This window comes from Ambystoma mexicanum, chromosome 4q (genome assembly GCF_040938575.1).
Source record: "Ambystoma mexicanum isolate Mex_15411 chromosome 4q, UKY_AmexF1_1, whole genome shotgun sequence".
Lineage (NCBI taxonomy): Eukaryota > Metazoa > Chordata > Amphibia > Caudata > Ambystomatidae > Ambystoma > Ambystoma mexicanum.
The window spans coordinates 132,574,260-132,601,086 of record NC_090928.1 but is presented as its reverse complement, the minus strand read 5'-3'; the positions used below and the strand labels follow the sequence as shown (position 1 = coordinate 132,601,086).

Below are 26,827 nucleotides of genomic sequence, written 5' to 3'. Positions count from 1 at the left end.
CATTTAATGTTCGCGTCTTACATTTCTACTGTATTAACCGGTGTACTGATTAAGAATGCCTTGCTGCTCTCTTCCAAGGACTTGTGAGGGAAGAGACCAGGCATTTCTGTCTGGGTTGCTGCGTTATGTTTCAACATGTCTCTCGTGGCCTTGCGTTATGCACTAGTGGAGCAGAATAAGTTTTCAGCAAAGCAGTTTTAACAGAAAGCAAAAGGCAAACGTTAGAAGAAAACAAAATGGCGATTTCAGTCACCTTAAAAGGGCTGCACTTTAGTCAAGCTTATGGCTATATATTTCTAATACTGAACACATGAGGCGGTTGGTCTCCGGCCAACAAAGTACATTGCCTTATGATTGAGGGGTGTCTACTTTTTCTGGACTGACAACATCACCACAAAAGACAGAATAAAGAAATTAGGAGTCAGTCGACCAGACACTAGGTATGACAGCACAGGTGAATAATCTTATCTCGTCGTCAGCTTATTACATTAGTTTACTCTCTCATATTTACCCATTTTTGTCTTAAAGGAGTTGTGAAACAGTTGCTCAGGCCATTATCTCCTCCAAAATTTACTACTGTAGTAGTCTCCTGGTAGGACTTGGCAAGGAGACCTGGTCAAACTACAAGTAGTACAGAATAGTACCATCAGAGCCATTATGGGAATGCAGAAATGTGAGCATGTGTCAGAAGTGTGAGTAGTCTTCACGGCCTCCCTACAGAGGCCATGATACATTTTGAGCTATTGACTATCATTTACACATCATTGGCAAGATTATTTCCAGATTATATAGCCTGCAGGCTCCAAAATCAAGTGGAAACTAGAACTCTTCTAATAGTCAAATACTGAATGCTAAGTTAGCCTTGGTAAAAAAAAAAAAGAGTACCTTCAGGGTAGCAGCAACCACTCTGTAGAATTCCCTGCCTTTGGAATTGAGAAGTTGCACATCTTTAGATTGTTTTAAGAAACAACTCAAAAAATATTTTTTAGATAATCAGGGTCTCCTCCCCCTGGTAGGTTTTCCTTCCATCTCAGGCTTCACACTTCTTCGGCGCCCTTATGTCCCTGGGCCACTTTGGTTGCACCTTACAAATACATGATGTAATGTACTGGGTGATGGAACACACAGACCAGAAGGCAAATACCAGCACAGAGTGTGTTCAGATGCTTAGAAAAAAGCAGGTAGGTCAGAAACAACCTGGATCTATTTTCGACCTTTGACATTGCACAACCAACTAGAAAATGTGGTAGGGGCAATAAGGAGCTATGTCCTAGAAAGTGATGGCCCTCTTTAGTGTAAACAAGCAGCCATTATATGGTTTTTACAAAGTATGCATAAACTGATATTGCAGGGGTGGCAGTCCTCTCTGTTGTGAGTGAACAATGAACTCTCAAAAAGCTCCCATTTACTTGTACGGCAATGCATGACATCCAACACAAATACCACATGCATCTGAAAAACCAAGTTTTCTTTGGGTTCAATTTAAATTTATTTGCAGTTTTTTTATTCATATCTTTTCGAAGCACAAAAGCTGCTCACTATGGCTATGCAGTCTCTGCTGCCTAAAATATTATGAAGCTCTTGTATGCTGGTGTTGCAGGAATTCCTTACTCAATGCGGCGATAAATGTACTTTTAAATGGCAGATAGATTTGTTTCACTTTAAAGGGGGCCTTAGTACTTTGACATAGTATTGAATTATTTAAAAAATTGACATTTTCTAAAGAACATGATTACATATCCGATGTGTTCACTGTGAGATCCTTCTCAATAAAACAGTAATGGATTGGTGAATTAACTTGACAAAAGCCTAAAATACAAATACATGCAGCTCATACATACACCAAAGTAAAGGACAGCAGAGAAAAACTTGCCTTACTCCTCTGATTGAAGTAGCACTGAAGTTCCACTCGTGAATACCTTTCTGCAATACACAAGAACACATTGGAATAGATTAAGAACATGAAGGGATAGTCTCATAACAAGCTTGGTGCACTCCTTTTCAACATTATTAAACAGAACATATTACATAACGTATCAAAAAGTGCAGAGAATGTAATCTGATTGTTCCATGGTGTGAGGGGTCAGTAATGCGAGGCAGACAACTGCTTGTGTTTTTCTCAAAGATAGACATTTTATTAAGAAAACAATTTGCAAATAAATCCTCGCTAATCCTACTCTATCAGGGAATTCCCTACCTGGTCTAAGGACTAATGAAATATCTCTTAACATACAGAAACTGACGCTTACACTAAACAAAACATTCAAAGGAAATCATAAAAAACAAAAAAAAAAGGATGAACAGTAGTTAACCAGCATTAGGATGACCTTCACCAGTTCTGGGTGAATCCCTTACTCAGGGTTTTTCAAAGTCAGTTATCCAAATGTTCAAAGGAAAAGAAAAAAAATCTTCAACCAATTGTTATGAGTTCCAAGTCAATGTAAAAGTTCAAACAAAAATCCACTGGTAACAATTCTTCAGCTTTCAGTTGAAAAGATCCCCTTTCAAGTTCAGCAAAGAAAATAGCACCAATGGTAATGATATGGCATTTATAACAGGCCTGTACACAAGTGTTTCAAGGCGCAACAAGACAGGGAGGAGGAACAAGGAGGACAAAACAACGATCTTACTAGGGCTTGTGTTATTCAGATTGCACAAGTGCAGGGAGGAGGGGAGAGGAGAAGTGCAATATGGAGTTAGGGGGTCTGGAAAAGTGCAAAGGGAGGAAGAAGTGCAGGTAACAAAGTGCAGCCAATGGGTGGCAAAGTGCTGGTAATCAGAGGGAGCAGCCAGCGGGTGGCTAATAAGTGCAGAGAGTGGGTGGACTGTAGGGTTACAGATACAGACCACAAGTGCTAGGGTGGCCAATAGGCATTGCAAGGTACAACTGGACAGGCAAGGTCCTGTTCCCAAGTTCAGAGGGTGGCCAGATAAGCCAGGTGATTGGAAGACGGGTCATCAGCATGGGAGAGGAAGAGAGAAGGCGGAAGCGAAGAGGAAGGTCTTGAGTTGCTTCCAGAACCGAAGATGGTTCTGCTCAAGCTTGAGAGAGGCAGGGAGGCTGTACCAGAGGGAGGCCCCAGCCAAGGAAAGATCTGCCCCAAACTCTCTGCTTGGAAAAGCATCTGACCTTCAGAGAGTTGGAGGTGGATGAGCGGAGAGAGCGAGAAAGGAGATATTTAGGAAGAGAGAGTTGGAGGTAGTGCAGACCGAGGCCCCAGAAAGCCTTGTGGACAATGCAGAGGGTCTTGTACTTTATCATTGCTGCCACTGGGAGCCAATGAAGAGATTTCAGAGGTGGATGTTTGCTTTCCAATATTAATAGCCACAGTTCAAAGATTAGGTTGACAACTTTACAATTGGTTAAGACCTCTGCAGTACATGCGTTATAATTGTCAGGATGCTTCTTGGTTTGTTGCCTTACTCTTGATAACCAACCTTCTACTACTGTTACCATGGGAACAGTCGCCTTTGTTCCACAGTATAGTACTACTTCAACCAGCTCCAATGTGACATCCACTGACAGTTTATACACCACCACAGTTCAAGTACTTATATGTCTTCTACAATTTGGTACTTCAGAATTATTAGGCATATAAAGCCAAGACTCTTCGACCTCTACAGATAGGCAAGGCACTCTTCTTTCCTATACTTCAAGAAAGGGCAGCCTATTTTGTCACCTGCCTTACTGCAACTAGGGTACATCTACGTCTTCTGAGAAAACTTCATACTTCAAAAATGTAAGCATCTAAAGACAAGACACTTCAACCTCTACAGGTAGACAAGGCACTCTTTTCTATACTTCAAGAAAGGGGCAGCCTGTTTGCCGTGTCTGTTGTCTTCCTTTCTGCCTCTTAAGTACAGCTGCTTATCTCTTTGTAAGAACCCAGCTCCCTTCCCTAGCTTGGTTCACACCTTCTTGGTTCCAGTAACTACCCTTCAGCTGTATTGCCACTCTTCCAGCTTCAAGTAGTAACGCCACACTTGTATCAGAGGACACTGGACCTTTAACAACTGCTTATACCAGATGGATAGTTCTTAATCGGGCTGGTATTAATGTGGAAAGGGTTCGCCTCATGGTTTGCTTAATACCTGTTCTTATAGTCAACAAAACAACTTCAGGACCTCAAGAATTAATGTTTCAGCTACTGCAAGGTTCAGTTTGCAAAGGAAAATAAGATTTAGGTGCATGTGATCACTCGTTCATATAGATTTATAGCTTTAAAGAGATGCCAGTGATTGCATTTCTTATTGAATATCAAAGAGACAGCTTCCGACTCCTGTAAGGAAATACAATGGGTCAAACGCGACCTTCCTTTGATGCTGAATATTCGTTTAACACTTGTGCAAGTTAAAGTAAGGTTTTCGGAGTGGCTATAACAAGTGTTCCCCTTTTTATGAGAGACACGCAACCACTCTGACAAGAGTATATTCTTCGACAATGGAATTAACAGGCTCTCCTTCCTATGCGTACACTTTTACTTTCACTAAAAGTATGTGTGATACATTTCCATTATTAAGAAGAACTTCCACAATGACGAACAGTTTATACTTTCTTTAAACCCCACGCAAGTTGCTTCTGAGCTGGTATCAGTTTCCGGCAAGGTTTGCAAAGTGAACCTGAATGCTCAGCTTTACTCACCAGCTCTAGGAACACTGCAGTTGCAGGATGCTTCACGTTCCAAACTTCAACTGCTACTACAGCTTCTAGAACTCTTCGGACCCACATGTTTCTGTAGCACAGGTGTCTGGGGTCTGGCCACTGTAATTGGGAGTCTCCTTCACTCCTCAGTCCCGTGGCTTGCCTTCTGCTACAGGCCTCGGGCTTCAGCATGGTCACAGCTCTGCAATCACAGCTACTGGGCGCACATTGGGAAAGCTCCAAACCCAACACGTCTTCCTCAGTGCAGCCACAGCAATGCAGGATTTGAGACCACACAACCCTCTAAGAACTTGCAGGTGAAATCTGCTGTCTCCATGCTCTGGAGTCCTTTCTGTGATCACAATTCCTCGTGAATTGCCAACTTCATGCTCTGCTACTACTGCTTCTACTGCCAGCCTTCCAAATCCTGTTCCATCTCCTCTTCCTCTCCTGCTGCAGACTTTTACACCTCACAGGTTTGGCAATTGGCTTCAAGTGCAAGCCATTGACTTCAATTGCCTGACCTGTGCAAAGGCTGTTAGGCGTAATTGCCTGACTACATCTACATGCTTCTTCAGTCCTCCTCTTTGTCTCAGTCCCTGTAGGATTCTGGGACATGTTTATTTTGCCAAAGCAATATTTTGCTACTTCTGAAATATCTTTAAGGGTAGATTGAATTCCCTTAATTGTAACAGAGAAGCTGTATGTTTTAACTGGGGTAGAGGAAGATTATTCAGAGAAGACATCATTTCTGCCGTTCCTTGTAGTGTACCTTTGGCAGTGAGGAGGGCTTTTAATTTTAGGTACCAACAAGATTCCTTCTTTTGGCCTAATAAGTTTTGATGTTACAATTTTAGGGTTTACCACCTCAGTTTCCATAGGTTTAAAGACATTACAATGACAGTAAGCTTGGACCTCTTCTGGCACAGTGGTAAAAGTCTCCCCATTAGAGGAAAAACACTGTCTCTTCCCACATCGTCTCTTCACTTCCCTGGGCCTTATATCCACCCAGGTGATCCTCCTGCAGTGCAGTACACCACCACCAGGGTTAGGATCAGGAAGCGTCTGCCTTTCCCGGCCACCTGGAAGGAGACTTTAGGCAGGGTTTCAGCGAGGGATTCCCGAGGATTCTTACAGTGGTATCCTTTTCCAGACAGTTTGACAAGACAAAGTCTTGCAACACACTGTTCTAGGAGCAGGCATCTGATATTCAGCGTTACGCTCAAAGGAAAGAATGCAAATGAACATTGGCATCTTTTCCAGATTCTGCTACTTGGGAGCTATTTTATGAGGCAATATTGTAGGCCGCTGTATGACAAATGGGTCACCAGAAATAGAAAGGATGCAGATGAAGTGAATTCACATGCAGAGGCAATGCCAACTACTGCTCGACAAAGGATAACCGGTGACCAGATTAACTGATTGGAGATTAGGGCAGTTGCACACACCCAAAATCTCCACAGACGTTCGTGGTCTGCTTACATTAATTGTAAAAGAACTGGGCAGTGCTCACACTATGCCTCAACAGAAACATACTTGATACAAGGCGCAACCTGTATCCCCTTCACACACATTTCTGGGCATGGGCATATTCTCCAGATGATCTTCCGGTGTGGCAACTCAGCAGCTGAGCAATGGAACTCCAGTATCCACAGACTGCCAACCCTTGCTGTCCTTAATTATAGCAGCATGCATGACTGCCCTGGTAGGAAAACGCCAAAACACCCAGAGTACAGGAAACTTGACTGTAGAGCACAGTATTCGCATATGTTGACTTTGAGAAACCTAAACATCAAGATCCAGTAACACTCTTAGCTACTGAGTAACTCGGAAAACTAACAACATCCCCTTCCCAGAGTTCCATATAATATCTTGAAGTGGGAGTATGTTCCTGCCTATTTCTTGAAGTTGGGAGAAAAATTTATTTTTTAGACGTTGTCGCACCTAGTAATTAATGCAAATTAAAAGATGTCTATTTGCCTTAAAGTTCCACTTTGGCTGAATCAGTAAAAACAGACAAGCTCCATCTGTGACACTGCACTGTTATCAATGATCTGAACCGACCCATGCATTTGTTTAGATGGAAGCAAGGGCAGGCTCCTATGCATCCAAGGTTTTCCAGTTTTGCTTTTTGTATTTACCTGTTTTAGGGAGTTAAAGGGTCAAGTATGCCACATCTATTTTATTTTATGCTTTTATAAAGCGCATCAAATCCATGGGCATCAGGGCGCTAGTTACAAGTTAAGTGACAAAGGTTAGGTACATAGGTTACAAGGGTTAGGAAGATAGTCAGGTGACACAGATAGCAAGTGCCCCTGTGAGAATAGCAATGTCTTAAGCTGTTTACGAAAGGTCTGATACGATTGCTCTAATATCAGAGCAAGGGGTAGAGAGTTCCAGTTTTTGGTGGCAATGACCGTGAAGCTCTTCCCTCCGGCACTTGTAAGTCTAAATCTTAGGGTGATAATATGAGAGTAGGAGTGAGTTGGTGTTGAGGATTGTGATATTTTGAGCCTTTCGGAGAGCTATGTGGGGGCAGAGTTGGATAGGCATTTGTGGGTGACTGAACAGGTTTTGAATGTGATGCGTTCCCTTATTGGGAGTCAGTGAGTGTTTCTTCTAGCCTCTGTAATATGCTCACGCCTGGGGATGCAGAGCATCTTGCAGTGCATTATTCTGTATGATTTGGAGTTTGTTGAGGTTGCGTGTGGAAGTCACTGCAAACAGGGCATTGCAGTAGTCTAGTCTGGAGCCAATATGTGCACGGCAATGGAAAGACAGCCGTCTGTGGTAAGGAAAAGTCTGCTGGTGTTAATTAGCTTAGTGGTGAGGCCCGCTTAAGAGGCAATAGCACTGACCTGCCATGTTAGAGACAAGGTGGCATCTATGTAGACACCTAGAATTTTCACAACGCTGGAGACTGGTGATATGGAGATGGCCTCTATGGTGAAGGCACGATAGGCCTGGTCTAGCCTGTTGAGAATGACTTGGGAGCCAACCAGGAGAATTTCAGTTTTGTCGTTGTTTAGGCAGAGAAGATGAGTGGCCATCAATGCCTGGACGGTTTGGTACACTCAGTGCGGTGTATCAGACTTCAGTGGGGTAGTGTCCAGTTAGGTGTAGGAGGGGCGTTCTCAAGGCCAACGCCGCGCACCCATACGCAGGACTAAATTTAAAGGGGATGCTCAATTTTTCGCTGCCAAAGGTTCTGGTACCGTCCTCATGTTGCGGGAAGCTCACAAAGTTGGAGGAAAGTGGGCGGGACGTATGAGTACCTAGTATTCGTTTTGTGAGCAACAGGAAGGTTCTGCAGCGATAATGCGCTCAACACTGCCACAATGTGTGTCTGAAGGCCTTCAGACATTTGGTGCTTGCACCATCCCTGTTATAGTCCATTTGTTTAAAGCAGTCTCCTTCAGCTGTAAGGCCATCCAAACTAAGTAGCCTTATCTGCCAAATAAAACTCGTGAAGCACAGGTGCCAATAACTCTTTGCTGGAACGATGTCTATGTGTACAAAAGTCAATGTCCACAAACCAGAATTTGAAAGTAACCACCCAACTCAATTTGAGGCTTGCCTCATATCTTGAGCATTTTGGAAAAGAACTCTGAACATTCCACATGAGAAAGGATCTTACCAATGAAGGATGGCCATGAAGCCCATACTAGAGCAAATTTGCATTAACAAAAATAAACCAAAGTCGTCACCAGTAAGAACTATGCAACTACAGGATTCTTATCCGTCAAGGTATACCTCACTACTTAAACCAATAAGTACTTCCATATCAGCTGCACCTTGAATATTGCGTGCCATTTCCCTACCGAGAACACAAGAGCTCACATTTTTCCTTGACTTTCAGAAGAGCTCATTGGGAAGTCAACAGTGCACAACACTCACCACAGGAATCTAGGACAATTTTACGCCACATATTTTTAAGTTAAAAATAAAATTGAATTGAAGTATTTGAGACTAGCAACATTCTCAATCTTTCTGTAATCCATGCTTCTTTACACTAGTACTAATTAATTCAAATATTCGGACACTGTCTCGTGCTCCACTGTTTTTCTGGCATTACTTTGCATTGCCTGCATTCTTCTTCTAGGTTCTTGTTGTGTTCTGTGCCTAGCTGACTGTATTGACTGTGTTTGCTCTCTACGGTTCTTGATATTGTGTTGCTATCCACGGTTTGTGGCATCACATTGAAATTGCCTGCATGCTTTACTTCTCAGTTCCCTGCGGACCTCTGTTTTGCTTTTGGTCCTGTATTGCATCTGCATTCTTTACTTCCAGGTTTCTGGTTGTGCTTTACCTTGGTTCTGTACTACATATGCATTCTCTACTTATAGGTTCCCTGTTGTGCTCTTTTCCTTCTGATGATGCTGAACTGCATCTGATTATTTGTTCTGTTCATGTTCTTGTTCTTTGTTGTATCCCTTCCCTTTCGTGTCCCCCCCTGTGACTCCCCCCTGTCTGATTCTCCCACTCACACCCCCAGCGACCAGACTGCCCCTGCCTGGGCTCCTCTCTCCCTACTCCCATCCATCTTTGCACCCCACAACCCCTATGGTGCTCTCTGTCTCACCTATCTTTTCTAACTGCTTTTCTATCGATACTAAGCCTGGCAGCAAGAAGCTCAAAAGGGACATCCTGGTTTCCAACCCAATCCTCCCTATCGCTGATGCTATACCAGCGCTTCCTCCAGACAGACCCTTACGAACATCCTCTTTGTCGTTCCTTCTCCAGGCCTATGGACCCCCCATATGGTCTCTGTTCTCTCTCCTTTTTCCTCTTCTCCCATTAATGGCGGCACACGGTAGGAGGCCCTTCTGGCTCCCTTCCACTCTGCTAAGACCATCATTAATGTCTACTCAAATGGCACTGTCTTGGTCCAGGACCCTCAGGCCAATCGCCTACTCTACGATAGATGCTTCTCGCACCTTATCAACTTCCCTTCCTCTCCTGCTATCCCTTCTTACCCCTCTCTGGCTCCTCTGCCGCCTCCTTCCTCTGCCACCTCATCGGCACCCCCCTGCTGCTTCTCTGGCCACCCTGTTGACTCCCTACTCTGCCACCCCTCTGGTACCTCCAACACTTCCGCAGGGTGTACCTCTGGCATGTACCCCTCCCCAAAAGTCCTTCAAATGTGGCAACCTGCTCCACATCGCTACTGTCAACTCTCGTTCCACGGTCAAACTCTCCTCTGCCATCTCCTGGAAGAGCTTAATTTGGATATACTCGGTCTCACGAGACATGTTTCACAGGCAGCTCTGTCACAAGTTTAGACACTCGCCTTCCTGATGGCTACAAGATCCTCTCCGAAACCAGACCAACCGTCCCGGTGGGGGTGTAGCCTTGATTTTCCCAGAGTGGATCCCTGCTTCTATCCTTCCAATGCAGCACTACTTCTACTTTAAATGCCTGGTCTGCAGGCTCTCTATCGCTCCTGGCCTCTCTCCGACAGTGCCCACTATCTACAGGGCGCCAGGCCAGTTCGCCCTCTTCCTCTCTGATTGGGCTGACCGCTCCTCCTCGCTCCTTGCCTCTACCTCTCAACTTCTCCTCCTCAGAGACTTCAAAATCCACCTGGATGCTACCAGCCCTTCTTCAGGACTCTTTTGCATCCTCTATGATTCTCGCTCTATTCTTCCCTCTGGCCCAACTAACTCTGCAGGGCACACTATGGAAAACCTAGGGGTATTCTCCCATTTAGACCCCAAGAATCCTCTATTCGGGTGACCAGGGCATGGCCATTGCATTTGGATCCAGACCCTGGGGGTGGACCAGTACAGCAGGATCACCCGGTAGGGGAGTCTGAGGTCATTCACATGGAAATACCCTAGGCGAGACACAGTATCCCTCTCTCACCCGTTATCCACAACCATACAACGCCTGTCTTTTGGGGTATTTTCCAAAACAGCATCTACCCCCCTCACCCTACCCACCATGTTCCCATAATACTGAGAAGAGGAGGCAACCTAGAGGGGTGAGGATTACCAGTGAAAAACTCACTAAAACAGAGGACAGAGTACAACACTCTGTCCCCTTAATGAAGTCAGGCAAGGTCAGGAAGTCCCAACCCTAATCACACACCTGCTGCCCATTAACCTCATACAGGTGTATAAAGGGAGGCTGCTAAGAGAAAAAGGTCAGATGCAGTTCGGAGAGCAAGAGGGAGGCTGCAAGGCAGAGACCAGCAGAGGATTCTTCTTCAAATCGCAAACATCAAAAGCAAGCTGGGAGGATTGTCTGTAGCTGAGAGACCAAGAGGCTAGGAGCTGTCCGGTGAATGCAGAGGAAGACAGCATGCAGCGACACTGGCCCAGTGAGAAGGAAAGGCTGCAGTGTGTCACAGGAGCCGTGTCTCCTACATGTTGGTTTCAGGCAGCCAGGACCTTTCTGTTTAGGTCCGGACAGTTGCTTGTTCCCTTGGGACCAGTGCCGACCCCAAGGATGTAGAGGGGTAGGTGGTGAGACCCTGACCTCATCCCCCACAGCACAGGACAGAGCTGTTAACTCTCCCGGTGAGTCTGATCAAAAAAGAGAGAGAGAGACAAGGACGAGCAGGTGGAAGCAGAGCGCATGAGGGCAGGCATCAAGTAAAGCAGGCAAGTGGCCCGAACCCAAAAAGGTGAAAGTTGGTGAAAAGTGCATTTTGGGACATGAAGTCCAAAGACTTTAAAACTTTGTAAATCAAATTGGTCCGAGTGCGGCAGAGGGAGACTAATTGAACATTGTGTTAAGAGGATCTGAGTCCGGCCGAAGGGGATCCGGTGTGAACCGTGAGTCACCAGAGAAAGTGATACCTGAAAGATAATATGAGCCAAAGTAACAGAGTGACCCCATGTGAGTGAACACTATATCAGAAGTCTCTGTGAAATGAAAGCGAAGTCCCTGAAGTGAAGGGAAGCAATGTGAACACTGAAAAGTAAACTAAACTAAAAGCCAAAACAGGGAAAACACTAAGAAGAGGGAAAGTGAATAGAATCCCCAAGAAGGCTTGTTTGAAACAGAACTGAAAGTAAAGGAAAAGGAATTGATGTTAAGAAAAACAAGTACCAGAATGCAACAGTGATGTAGTGGTCATATATGGGATTAATGCAAAACCATATATTTTCGAAAGTCTCGACAGTAAAGCAAAGTTAATCTGGAAGTAAGAAGGTTGGCGATGGATATCCTGTTTCAATTGTGTAAGCCTGAAAGAGAAGCAACCTTTAAATCTTATTTTGCACTCCATGGTATTCTACGAATAAGAAACTTTCAAGGGGAAAGAGCCTTTGTCGCAGAAGGCCCTCTGGTTTGTTTTGAACTGCAAGCCAAAGCGTGTGCTCAGCTAGAGTATGCCGCCTTACCCGATGCTGAAACCATAGGGAAGGGAGGCCAACGGCCTGAACATCCTGACATATCATTTTGTGAACACTTCTATCTTTTTCATAACACTATTTCCCACACTATTAGTATTTAGAGGTAAAGATTGGCAATAGGTGCTTTAGTATAAGGGCTTTTATTTTGACAAGACAATACTAGGACTGCGTTATTTGATGGTCATAGCTTGCTCCCACCTGTAGATTTAAGATTAGATGGGCGTTTTTCAAACCCTTTTTTAAGTTCAATAAACACCCTTGAATCTCATTCTCTCTCACTCTCTCTCACTCTCATTCTTTCTCCCCCCACCCCCTTCTCGGTCATCCAACCCATGAAGCATGTGCCAGTTGAGGCTTTCGCCGCTACTTTCTCTTCTCCTCCTGCACCTTTGGCTGACTGACTCACACCTGACACAGCTCTCTCTAACCTTCATCTCTCCATCTCTAACACTCTGGATGTCCATGCCCCGGTCATGAGGATCCGCATGACGCCGAAATCCAAGTGCAACTCTTTGTACGATTATGCCGCCATTAAACGCAAGTGTAGGGTGGCGAAGAGCAAGTGGAGGGCACTGGGCGCATCGCCTGACAAACTAGCCAAATGCCTGCTCCAAAGCCAGTACAGACTATGTCCTCTTTAAGACGGGAGCCTACATCCAAGCCCGCATCTCTGCGGCATCTAAAAACTCTGCTGAACTTTTCAAAATCTACAAGGTGCTGGGCAATCCTGCTGCAGTTCTACCTCTCCTGCTCCGTCCCAGACCCTCTGCACAGCCTGGGCCTCTCATTTCACTAACACTCAGGCCACCCTGTCCACCGTATCTTCTTCTACCTCCTCTTCATCCACCTCCTCGTCCTCGTCCTCCTCCTCCTTTACCACTCTTGGCACGTCTGAGGCTGTCTCTCCTCCTCCTTTCTACTGTTTGACCCGGACTATGTTTCTAGACAAGTCCGATTTATGAATGTCTCATCAAAGCAGGTCCTCCGTTGCTCATCAAGAACCATATCGACACCCTTTCTCCAGCCCAGGCCGACTTCTGCAATCACTCTTTTGAAACTGGAACTTTCCCCTGCCCCCTTAAGCACCCTCTTGTGCACCCCTTCTAAAGAAGCCCTCGGCCGATACTTCCTCTCCGGCTAACTATCGCCCCGATCTCCATCACTACTTTCTGGGCAAATTCTTGGAAAAGCTGGCCATTTCCCAGCTTAATCTACATACCAAATCTGTTGGTTGCCTCCATGACCACCAGTCTGGCTTCAGAGCTGCCAGAAGTACGGAAACCTCTCTCCTGAACCCCCATAAGACTTGCTCTCCAATCATGACTCTAATCTCCCTTCTGTCCTCATTCTCCTGTTCTATCCTCTGCTTTGACACAGTCAACCATGCCATCCTGCTCAATCATCTCTGAGACAACCTTGGTATTACTGATCAGGCCCTGGCCTAGTTGACCTCCTTTCTCACCAACCGACCATCTCAGGTCCAACTGGGGTCTTTCCCCTCTTCTATCGCTATCTACTTGTGGTGTTCCCCAGGAAGCTCACCGTCTCCAGAGCTGTGGTCCTCTCTAGGCTGGACTACTGCAACAACCTTTTTCTAAATCTTCCTGCCTCTACTCTTCGACCATTACAAATTATACGGGACAGGACTGCGAGACTTTTCCTTAGCCTCAAGCCCAGGCATCGTATCTCTCCTACTCTGGAATCTCTTCACTAGCTCCCTGTGGCTGCAAGGATCAACTTCAAGACCCTCTGCATCGTCCACAAGGCTTTCTGGGGCCTGGGACTGCTCTAACTCCAACTTTCCCTTACAAAAAACATCTTCCTTCTTGAGCTATCCGCTCATCCAACTCCAATTCTCTGAGGGTCAGACGCTTCTCCAAGCAAAAATTTGGGGGCAGATCTTTCACCTCGGCTGGGGTATGCCTCTGGAACAGCCTCCCTGCATCTCTCAAACTTGAGCAGAACCACCTCTGGGAGCAACTCAAGACCTTCCTTTTTGATTCTGCTTTCTCTCTTCCTCTCCACTGCTTATGCACCAGACTGCTCCACGCACTGGTCACATGGTCACCCTCTGAACTAGAACCCAGGCTCCTGTATGTCTGGTTGCCCTCGCACTGCCTCTGGGCTCCCCTGCACTTAAAGGTCTGTATCTGCAACCCTAAAATCCCTTCTCTCTGCACTTATGAACCACCCGCTGGCTGCACGTGTGAGTTAACTGCACTTCCCCCTTCACTTCCCCCCTGGCAATTCTTCCATCTTCCCCGCACTTGCATGATCTGAATGAGACCAGGCCTAGTAAGATCATTATGTTGTACTCCCTTTGTTTCCTCCTCCTTGTCTTCTAGCGCCTAGAAACACTTGTGTACAGGTACGTTATAAATGCCACATCATATAATTAATAGATGTGGTCACCTAGAGTACCGCTTAAGACTGAGTAGTAATAGAGGTAAAGCGCTTTCCTGTAGAACTGCTGTTAGCACAGAGCAATCCATGTGCGTGAAATCAAGGGGAGAGGTTCATAAGTGTCTGTTGCCTCTTTTTGGTTCGGGTTTTTATTTACTCATTTTTCGTTAGCAGTATTTGCCCATTTATAATCTAGGGAGCATGGGGCCAATATGTAAGACCACAGAATCTTTGTTTTCGCAACTACGGATCCAAGTGGCGTGATGAATGGGCTTCTGCGCTATAAGAGTACAAGGATGAGCAGAGGTTAAAGCGCATACTGAACCCTCACACTTCTATAAAGAAGTCAGCACATAAAACAGGCACATTAAGAAGATATACCGCTTTCAGCTTTTGTGGTAACGTGGGCCAAGGGAAGGCTATACTTTCAAGAGGCACGTGAATGTAGTTCAATAACAACCCAAACAGCTAAATGTCCAATTAAGGTTCTATAAGAATATATATACTTTATGCAAGAAGGCAATAAAAACCTTACTATTCAACAAGGTAATGACCTTGTTTTGCATAAAAGGGATTAATGTGACCTAGTCAGTCTCTAGGGCCAGTTAGCAGTTATTAATACCTTTCTCAGTTCTTGGTGTTCCGTCAACGCTGAACCAGACTTCTTGGCGCTGTGCAAGCGAAGATCAGGAGAGTGCAAACGGCAGCACCATTGGGTACAGGTGGTCAGAATGTATCAAAGCAGTCCTTGAAACACAGCTCCAAGCAGTTCAATGGCAAAAAACACTAGGATCCTGGCTGTCTTGGCGCTCAGGGTGAGGTGAGTCCCAATACAGTGGCTCTGGGAAAAGGGGAGTCCTTTTTTGTGCTGGCCTTTTCTCAGGGAGGCTGAAACACAACTGCAGAAGTTCTTCAACACAATGCGGTCCTGCGTACTGCTGTGGCTAGCAGAGAGGCAGGTCTTGCTCCAGCAACAGGTCAGCCCCAAAGTTTACCGAAATGGTTAGGGAGCAGAGCATGCCTCTGCCTTGGACTACATGTTTTCACCCCACAATTGGAGAACTTTTGAAGGGACTGATCTCTTATCAGGGTCCAAACTAATTCTTTAAGGGCTGAAGTTCAGAGATGAATTAAAGGCAAAAGCCAATGGGTGATTGGACTAAAGGTAGCCTGCTTTAAAGTTGCAATCCCGGTTTTTAAAATAAGTGGACTTTGCCCTCAATTCACAGCCAAAGTGTGTTGTGCTAGAGTGAACAGGAAGGAAAGATAGGGGCAAAGAGAAACAAGATTGTGGAACCCTCCTACAGCTGTAAAGAGCTCCCTCAGTCTAGACTAACTTCACCCCCGTCCCTTCTCAGTAGGCTCAAAGGCCTTTAGATATGCAGCAGCCTGGTGTGATGCTACTCTTGCTGTGAACGTACCCAGGGCAGCCTCCTGTGGAGTGGCTGTCTCTCTGTAGAGGCTGTTACCTGTCCTCACAATGGAACACAGAGAAGCAACCCTCAAGGCTACAATACTGCCAGCAGTGGCAGGGCCAGCCTGTCTAGGGAAAAAACACAAACCTTTCACAGCTGAGCTGGGCTCACATGGCCGACACGCTCGACTTCAGCTGAAATAATGAGAACTACCATCCATTTACCATAATGTAGGTATGGCTTATATTTAAAGATGTATCTGCCAGTAGGAGAGCAAACCCATTATTACAGGGGTTTGGTACAGGGGTGCATTGCATGTTAAGTGCAACCCCTGCAATGCAGAGACTTGGCTGTCACTGCACCTGTCAAATGGGCACCTGCAACCTCTGAAATTGCTGTGTGCTTCTGGTGGAGAAGACACTAAGACCAGTATTACTGATACTGCAGGACACAGGTACTGTTTATGAACACTGATTGACTGATTACTCATAGGAATGCTAATTCATGGTTACTATTTTGAACACAGTTTGAATGTTACTGTTTATGAACGCTCATATGCATTCTGATTCATTATATCGTTGACTGCACTATGTAAAGCGCTTTGGACAAAGGTGCTATATAAAAACACAATAAATACAAATACAAATACTGAGACGCAACTGGAGGTTTTGTCCCTTATTCCTTGGGGGAGCCACCCTCTTTAAGGCTAGGGAAGTGAGCCTGCTGAGCAAAACCCTCCCTAGAGATTTGGGAAAATGGGACCTCAGTGGAAGTGACTTCCGTCAAGGGAGCAGGGACTCCCATTCCACAAGGGACTCCCTATAACTGACAATTTCCGCATAAATGGGAATCTTAGAAACTGAACTTGCATTCAACTGTGGGGCACTCCAAAAAATGTAAATGTTCACTCTCCTGACAAGCCTTAGTACAAACGCATGTCCAATCAACCATTTTGCCTACATTTGTAAGGACCCAGACCCTCTTTTCCTAGCCTCTCAGCTTGTGGCACCACCTTCTCAGGCTTTCACCACCTCTCTGGTCCACCGCATACCTTACTGCATTATATTTATTTACATTTCTCTGTCTCTCTCTCGTATATGAGGGTAGGGTGGAGGGAAAGGAGAGATGGGATTATGTTAGGGAAGGGTTCTAGGGTCAGGTGATTGGTGGGCATACCGCATTCTCCGGATACGGTGGTCACTGGTCCCAAAGGGGGCATGTTTCCCCTCCCATGAGCTCCACCTGCTAAGTACCAACCCCAGGGGGACTATCCGGTAGCAGCCTCACCACCCCAGCCTTATGGGAAGGGGCTCCCCCCTACGAAAGCAGTGACAACATCCTGGGATTCTGGAAAGCGTTCTTACGTAGGCAAAGCCATCTGGAAAGGGTACTCAAAGTAGCAGTACTGGAATTATTGGGCAAAACCATTATTAATTTGTACTTATAGTGGCAAAGCTGACATATTGTGGGCACAAGCACCCTGGTAATGTATTGAAAATGGCTCATGTGCATTTCTGGTGCCCTGGCATCTATTGCATTATTTACATGTATTGCCACAAAATAGATTGAGTTGCATGGCTCTTTTGGCAATCGTTCATAGGTGGTGTTCTGGAAAATGCACCAATTTAACCCTTTCTTTAAAAGAAAAATGCAATGAAAAAAACCTAGCCACCCTTTTGATTGTTTTGTGGTCCCTTTGTTGCTTAGCAGTGGGGAATAGTTATGCCTCTTCATTGACTCGGTGGCTGAGGTCTTGATGCAGCCAGAGCCTCCCTTTGGAATTAACTAACCAGAGCTCTCAGAGCCTGTCTAGAAACACTTCCATTTTTGCAAGATGATCAAAACCTTCCTCTGTTGGAATAACACCTGGATTATACTTATAGAATGAGGATCTGTCTGGTTGCCAGCCTTGCTGTTAACCATGCTTGCTCTCGTGTCTCTTTCCTCATTGGCGCTATGCTCTATTTCCATTGATTGTCATTTTCTGATGTAGCCTCTTCTGAATGTTTGAATGCCTCTCAATATCGGATCCTGCTTTCTTTGCCCTTTGAAGGTGCTACAAAGCAACCCAATTAAAACCCAATAAACAAACAAAAGGGAGTAGTTTCTTACCTGTAACTCAATTTCTCCACCGTTGGTATCTTTCATGGATTCACATGCTGTGAATATTTTCCGTCGTCAGGCTGGGAAAACCTCTAACTTTAACATAGCGTTTTCCTATGGAAAACTTCGACACTGTGTGTCCTATCAACGTCTTTTTGGGTGATTTAGGCTGCACCAATAGGACATTTAGTGTAAATAGCCCTGCCCCCGTGGCTTCCCTTCAGATTTTAACCTCCCAAAGTAGAGGAAACCCGAACCAATGTTTGCCTGTAGGGGCAGCCGTTGGGTGCATGTGAATCCATGAAAGATACCAACGCTGGAGAAATGGAGTTACAGGTAAGAAACGACTCCCTTCTCCAGCATTGGATCTTTCAAGGATTCACATGCTGTGAATAGAGTACATAGCAATATGACAACTTGGTGGTGCATGACAGGCAAACAAAACCCCATGCCCCCAAGCCACAGTAACCAACATAATGAAAACTGTCCAACAATAGGCATGAGAAACAAACACCATTAGAACAAACCAAACCCCGGAAGCTGTGGGGCTTACCTGGAGGACTGCACGTCCCACCTGCACATCCTCCACATGTTGTTGCCCCAGATAGTGTATGGTGAAGGTATGCAGCACCACCAAAGATGCTGCTTGGTAAATGTCACTGAGCGGTACACCCACCCAACAGCTGACAACGCTGTGGATCTTGTAGAATGGGCCTTAGGAATGGCCGCAAAGGCTTGCCAGCCTCCCCGTGGCAAAAGGAAATCATCGAGGCGACCCAATGGGAAAGTCCTGTTGGAGGGACCAAAAGCCACAAACAGCTGCCTTGACTTCCTGAAGACTTGAGTTCGGTCGAGATAAAACTTCAACACCCTCTTAACGTCCAAGAAATGCATCGCTTTCTCCGCAGGAGTGATAGCCTTAGCAGAAAAAGTGGGCAAGGGAATTGTAGAGTTCTTGTGAAACTCAGACGGCACTTTAGGGATAAAGTGAGGGTTAGTAGACAGGAGAACCGTGTCCCTCATGAATCTCAGATATGGCGGGTCGATGACCAGAGCCTGAAGTTCAGAGACACTCCTGGCAGATGTAATAGCCACCAGAAAAGCAACTGTCCACTTGAGGAGCTTCATCGTCACTGACATAGGTTCAACAGCGGCTTCAAGAGAGCTGAGAGAACCACATTGAGACTCCATACTGGAGCAAACCTCTTCTCCGGGGGAAATGTCCTGAAAAGGCCCTTGAGGAAGTGTTTGACAAACCGGTCACTGAACAGAGGTAAAGAGTTGCGCTGTCTCGTGAACCTGGAGATGGCAGCCAGATGGACCTTGATCGAAGGAAATGTCAGGCACCCCTTCGCTAGCAGCAGAAGATACGGTAGAAGCTGAGCTGGTGACAACTCCAATGGCTGCAAGTCCAGTTGCTCTGCGCACCAGGCACAGAACCTAGTCCACTTTTGACTGAACGACACGTTGGTAGATGGCACCCTTGCTGCAGCCAAGATCCAACGGCAATCATGCAGGATCCCTAGATGTCGTAATTCGGAGTGGTCAGGAGCCACACCGCAAGACTGAGGGATGCCGGGTCGTGATGCCACACCTTTCCTTCGTCCTGCGATAGCAGATCTAGCTCCAACCCCAGTTGAAGCAGGGACAGAATGGGACCACTAAGATCACCCTGCACTGGACCTTGCGCACCATCTAGATCGTTTTCCGGATCAGAGGAAATGGAGGAAACACGAATGCGAACAGGCCCATCCATGGGAATGAGAATGCGTCCCCCCCTCGTGTCTGGATGAGCCACCTTGCTGGCAAAGAGCGGGCACTGCTTGTTTTCCAGGCTGGCGAGCAAGTCCAGAGGTGGAGACCCTCCCACCCCCATTTCCTGAATATTCTCTCCACCTCAGCGTCCTTCAGTTACCATTTTTGCATATGACCTGCGTCCCCCTGCTGAGAGCATCTGCCTGAACAATCTGAACACCTGGAAAATGGTAAGCGGTGACGTGAATCCTATGAGTCATAGTCCAATACCAGACTGCCTGAGCCTCTCGGGACAGGAGCTGTGAGTGTGTTCCACCCTGCTTGCACAGGTAAAACATTGTGGTGGTGTTGTCTGTCAGAATGTGGACCACTGTACCCTGAATGAGGCAGAAAAAAACTACAAAGCCCAATGTACTGCCCTCAATTCCAGAAAGTTGATGTGTAATGACGCCTCCGAGAGACCATAAGCCCTGAACCTGAAACTGTTCAAGGTGCGCATCCTAAGCCATCTGGGACGTGTCCATCATGATCTTGTACTGAAAATCCGGCTCCATCAGAGGCATGCCCCTCACAATGTTGTCGGAGCGAGTCCACCATCGCAGGGCCTCTGCCAAAGCCTGGGAGATGTCCACCTTGTCAGACCAGGAACCAAGGCTCTGTGACCACCTGGATGTGAGAAACTCCTGTACTGTCCTCAAACAGATGACAATTCAGGATGAGAGGGATGCAGGATGCCATGAATCCGAAAAGAGACATGTACCCACAGACTGTGACCGACGCTCCTGGATGGCATCAAACAAGATTTTGCAAAGTTCAGCAGCTGTAACAGGGGCATTGATGCCTGGAAAGACTCGGACGTCTTTTGAAGAGATGCCCCCCTGACCAACCAGTCATGTAGGTACGGATAAACATGATACCCCTCCCTGCGGAGGAAGGCAACCACCGGAGCCAGGCACCTGGTGAACGTGCTGTGAGCCAACTCGAGGCCAAACAGGAGAACCTGAAACTGGTAATGATCTTCATCGACCATGAACCGTAGGAACTTGTGATGTTTGGAAAAGCATTAGGATATGTAAGTAAGCGTCCTCGAGGTCCAACAACGCCAAGAATTCTACCGGCTGGACGGAGCGTATGACGTTGTGCAAAGTCAGCATCTTGAATTTTAAGCGCTGCAGATTCTTGTTCAATGGCCAACGGTCCAGAATAGGGCACCACTTTCCATTTGGCTTTTTGATCACTAAATACTGGGAGTACACCCCCTGTCGTTCCGGGACCGGGACTGGTTCTATCATCCCCATTTCCAACATCAGACGCATCAACTGCCGCAAGATTGGTAGATGCAGCTGCAACACCTTCACTGGTGGAATAGGGATTTGCGGGCGCCGAAATTCCAATGAGTGGCCATATCGTACTGCATCCAGCACCCATCTTTCCATCGTAATTAAAACGCCACTCGTCAACATGGTGCACCACCATGTACACTAGTGGACTGCCTATATGGCAGTCATTGCTGAGGCTTGGACTGCTGGCCTCTACTAGCTGAGGCCGCCGGACACCTGTTCCGCTGCGCCTGAAAGTCCTTGTTCCTCTGCGCAGACTGGAAAGAGCGTCGGAACCCTTGAGAGGAATAACTGCTGCAACCGTAGTCCCTGTCGCAGGAGCCCGCAAATCTGGCATTGCCAGAGGCTCCTCGAAATGCACGAAAGGGGCGAGAAGAGTGTCCACTCTGCAGCGTTCCTATTGACCTCGCCATATCGGAGTCTTCTTTCATCCCTTTCCATGCCTCGTCAATTATTGCCCCAAATAGCTACTCACCTTCACATGGCATGTCCACCACTTTGTGTTGCACCTCAGGCCGGAAATTGGTACAGCGCAGCCAGGCCTGCCTCCGGAGAACAACATCATTGTTGATCTGTTTAAACCCTGACTCTGCCAGGTTCACCACAATGTTAATGCTGTGGTTGGAGGCTTCCTCCCCCTCTCGAACCAGCAGGATTGCCTCCTTCCTTTGTTGCTCAGGCAGATGATCCAAGAGTGGAGCCGACTGGTTCCACATCTCCCTGTTATAGCGAGACATAATGGCCAAAGGGATAGCCGCCTTGCCCATTGTAGCCCCCACCGTAAGCACCTTCTTACGGAACACCTCCTGCTTACGGGCCTCATTGTCCGGGGCGTCGGTCACTTGTGCAGACTACGTGCTTTACGACCAGCCACCGCCACAGACTTTGGAGTGGGTTGCGACGTGAGGCACTTGGGTGAAGACTCAGGTGCTTTAACCTTCTGTCATGATGCCTACCCCCGGGGCACCAGACCAGGTCCAGCAACCCCGGAAGCAGGCATCAAGTTATTTTGAGCAAGCCCAAAAAACCCTGCTAGGGGCTTTTTGGGTGCGGTGCTGGCGCCTATGGCGCCAGGCTCATAGAGTAGAACTTACCTGATGCAGACCATGCTGCAAGCTTACCTGATGCAGACCATGCTGCAGAGTTCCAAGCCAAATGAGGCTTGGAAGGGACTATTTTACCTTGGGACTATTTTTTACTCGGGTGGGGCTGGGGAGGAATACTTACCTGGGACTACTTTGGGGGCTATTTAAACCACGCCCGAAGAGCAGCACACGCTTCGCATTATTCTGCATCCAGCAGCGTAACGCTCACCGTGTCTGCAAGCCTGCATCCAGTCTTCTGCCACGCCCACCTCGAGTCTGCAGCTCCTAGAAAAAGGGAGGAACAGAAGGAGAAGAGGTTAGAATAAGAGCAAAACCTTCGATCCTTACCTGAATTCCAGATCCACCGCGCCTTCGAGCTGGAAGAAAGAAGCATTTTACGCACGGCGCCTCGCCTGCTGCAGCGCCGTGCTGAACTCACCGGCCTTCGCAGCATCCTCACGATCCACCGCATCCTTCTGCACGTTCCCGCCACACTCTGGCACCTAAGGGGAACACAAGAACAGCAAAGGTGAGCCAAGGGAATAAACAGAGGCAATAGTAACTATCCCCATAGACTTACCCGATTACCGCCGGGGGTACTATTCCTCTTCACGGGTCGGCGCAGTCTCCATTGCATCCTCGCCGTACCCCGGTCCCTAAGGGGAACAAAAGGACAACAAGGTGAGACAAGGGGACAAACAAGGGGAACTCTTCTCACCACAATAGACTTACCTAATTTTACCGCCGGAGGCATTATTCCCCGAACTTCATATTTTCTCTCCACACCTGAATAAGGGAGCAAGCAACAGGTTACATTCTGGCCTTATTTTATTGAACTGTGTAGGATAAGCCAAATCCTTACCTGAACTTCGTCAGCTACCACGAGGAACTCTTCGCTGGGGGTCAAGCTGCAAACTGCAAGGAATCGGACAAGAGTGAAAGTCAGACATGAGTCAATATTGTTCTGGAACTCCCCAATTCCTTCGAACCAGTGAAGCAACTGGTTATCAACGCGCCCCTGCGCTCAATGCAGGATGGAGAGCTCATCTTTTCAAACCATCAGGTGAGACTATAAGAGGGGACATCAAAGGTGATCTGTGGGGAGAACAGCGGGGGTTGGGGGATTTACGCTCAATTCCACGGGTGGTTAATCCCCTCTCCATTTGCAGAAGAATATTCCTACGGGCCAAGCAAACAAAGCAAGGTGGGCCAGTCCAGTCCGTCATCTCGGCCCTACGTGTCACATTGGTGGAGACCGCAGGTGTCCAGTTCAGACCGACGCCTCTGTGGGAGCCAGGTGAGCGTAACACCACCTTCTCCAAGCGGCCTTTGACCGAAGGCTCCGAGAACATATGTGCAGACCCCCCCCAGTCACACGTGGTCCAATATGGGGACATGAAGACAGCCTTCTGCCTCTTCACCGTGTCATCAAATAAAAAAAAAACAGTCCTTTCGCTCCTCTTCCGGAGTAAGGCCAAACTCCTGACAAGCCTTTGCCATCATTGCATGAAAAGCACCAACATCATCCAGCTGAGAGGGCTGAGCCGGGCTGCTGGGGGGATCCACTTCTGGGTCGGTATCCCAGGTATCCACCCGCCTGGGCGATGAGGTCGACAGAGTGCCACGTGGAACACTATCAGGATCAGAATCCACCAGCTCCCCTTCTTCTGGAAGTCCCCGGGGAGGGGTGAAACCAACTGGAGACTGCACCGGAGGCCGAACCGTAGGTGACTTCCTCGGGATGCCTGGGCCAGGGGCACCCACACCCTCATTCTGTCACGGCACCACCCACAACTACTGCTCCATGGGACCAACAGTGCTCGGAGGGGTTGGGAGCCGTGCATCCAACTGCCCCAACAGCGACTTCAGCATGTTCAGCACCTGCATTGACAGCAACGAGTGTGGATTCATCAATGGGTACTGAGGCGGGACAGCAACCAGGCCCGCTGATGTGGACGGCCCTGCAAGCTGCAGATCCAATACAGACGGATCGAAAAATGGATGACTTTCCTCTTTCGGACTCCAGTCCAAGGTGTACGTCGTGGGGTCTTGCTGAAGAATCTCCAACGGGAGCAAGACTGACATTGCACCTCTGAAGCTGCGGTCGTCGACGAGGAATCCAGCCAGGTCGACGACGGAGATGTCGTCACCACGGCCGAAGTAGGCAGCACTACCACCATCGACGAAGGGAATTCCGTACATGAACCCTTTGGTGACCGAACAAAGGTTGCCACCAGACTGGCTGTCTCTGGCAAAGCGGACCGCTTGGCCGTGGAGCTGGATCGATGTTTAGAAGACTCATTGCCTGAAGAGGAACGGTGCCGGTCCTTCAACGACAAGCGCTTCGTCGATGAGGAGGACGCTCGATACTTCGACTTCTCATCAGCCGCCAAGGACTTGTGCGACAACTTTGCTGACTTCTCCACCCTGACACTCACTTCCTTTGACTTTTCAACCTTGGGTGCTTTGTCCTGAGAGGGCCCGCCTGACCGTCTACTCTGATGCACCGATCTGGCTCCAGACGACTCACTGCCTTTCCCCACTCCGACGCCAGCCCTGCCGTGCGCCGATTCTTAGAGGGGTGTTCTACAGACCGCGCCCTCAGGAGCGAAGACAACACCTTCTCCGTCGTAGTAGAGGACTTGCCCCCACGGGCCAAACCACCTCCGAACCCGGGTAAGGACCCTCATTCAGCCAGCAAATCAACCGTCGATTGCGGCCCTTCAGCCTCTTCTAGGAGAAGCCTTGACAAATCGCACAGTTGTTCACGGAATGTTATGTTAATTTCTAAAGAACAGAGCCGCCCGAAGGTATCATGGCGCTGGAGAGAGAGAGACCATATACAAGCCAGGTGTCAGGGTCAAAAAGGTACTTTACCTAGAAGAGCGCAGCTTTGAACGCTTTTCTAAAAGCCAGATGGTTCGAGAGTTTCCTAATCGCGGGAGGTAGACCATTCCAAAGGTTGGCCGCAACTATGGAAAAGGCACGGCCACCTATCCTAGTGCGTCGAAACCTAGGGACAGTAAGAAGATCTGCAGCAGAACAGCGCAGGGAGCGCCCAGGTTGATATCGAGAGAATTTAGTTTGAAGGAACTTGGCGCCTTGGGAGTGGATAGCGTAATGAACACACATGCCTTTAAATTTGATGCGCTGGATGACCGGTAACCAGTGGAGAGAGCGTAGTATCGGGGAAATATGGGCTCCATAGGGGGTGCCAGTTGCCATTCGAGCAGCCACATTTTGTAGACGCTGCAGACTCTATCGGTTGGGCCAGATCCAGCAAATTGCAGTAGTCTAGGCGAGATAGGCCCAAAGCCGCAACCACCGGGGACAGAGAGGTTTGGGGATCATATGAAGAACTTTCTTCAAGTCCTTAAGATGGTAATGGACTGCCTGGCAGACAGCCGCGACTTGGTTCACCATAGACAGGGAGGTGGAGAGGATAACCCCCAAATTCTTCACCTTACCAACCGGACTAAAAAAAGATATGAGTGCTGAGTCGTTGCACTTAGAGGTTATCAGTGCACTCAGATCTTTAGTATTAACCGAGCGCCAAGAGCGAAACAGCACATTGGGTGCCAGAATCCTGGTAGGTGGTCTGAGGGGCTTGAGTATACAAGTTATCAAAAAGTGATCTGACCAGACAACTGGTTCAATGGCACTAAGGCTCAACATAGATTCTTTGGAGAAAATCAAATCAAGAGGGTTGCCCAATATATGTGCAGGACCTTGCACTAGTTGAAGTAGCTCAAGGAAAAATATGCCATCTAACAGGGAGTTCGTCTCGGCAGGTCCGGGAGAGTTAAAACGTAGATTGAAATCTCCTAACACTATAAGGTTAGTGTGATGCATGTGCTTGTCAGATAGTAAATCTGACAAGGGTTCCCCAAATCCTCCCGAGGGGCCTGGAGGACGGTAGATGAAGAAATGCCACAATAAAGTGGGCGAAATAGCGCATCTAAAAAGGAGTGCTTCCATATTGAGCATGTGAGAGCAAGGTAGTTGGGTAACCTCATATTCAGCACAAAACATAACTGCAACCCAACCCTCATGCTGTGGGAGGGGGGTTCAGTCGAGGTGGATAACAGTATTCTGCTGGAATGGCCTGGACAAATACTGGCGACGAGCTAGGGAAAAACATCAGGAAAGCAGAGTAGCGCTGGCTGTCTGCTCATCAAAAGGTCAAATTTCACCCGAATGAGCATGGAGGGAGCGTGTATTTAATAGTATTAAGGAAGGATACAGGGAAGGGAGCTCCTCCACTGGTACTGATCTGACAAGAGCAGAGCAGACGGGTGGAGGGATGTCCCTCCATCCCGCTGGCAGTATGGTGCCTACGGGTGCAAGAGAGCACAGAACATCTGGTATAGTGCCAATCCTGCCCGCCCCGGCACCAACGGTCGATCTAGCACATAAGTGCCGGGCTCAGCATTAAAGTGAGGCTAAGGTCCTTGTGTGATAGAGCTAGAGAGAGGACTAAGCTTCTATCATAGCTCGCGAAATAATGTTGCAGAAGACTGCAGTTATAAAGTGATGCAAAGTAAAAAACAATGCAAGGCACACTTAAAAACCAATGGATAGTAATTAAAAACAGTAACACAGAAGCAATAAAATAAGCCTAAAGCGGCAAGCGGCTGAGTGGATTTATAATGGCAGTCCAAGCGTGGAACAGCCTCACCTCTCCCCGACTGTGATACAGGCAATAAAGACAGTCCGCATGCAC

The 26,827-nt window shown here is 47.5% G+C and overlaps 1 protein-coding gene across 2 annotated transcripts in view; it reads right to left on the bottom strand.

Annotated features, from left to right (window-relative positions):
- Positions 1 to 26,827, bottom strand: part of MAP3K5 (mitogen-activated protein kinase kinase kinase 5) — a 1,851,596-nt gene that overhangs the window by 698,335 nt on the left and 1,126,434 nt on the right. For both annotated transcript variants that reach the window (XM_069607656.1, XM_069607657.1), the window contains exon 12: positions 1,874 to 1,923. In XM_069607656.1, coding sequence (XP_069463757.1) covers positions 1,874 to 1,923 — 50 coding nt within the window. The remainder of the gene's footprint in view (positions 1 to 1,873; positions 1,924 to 26,827) is intronic.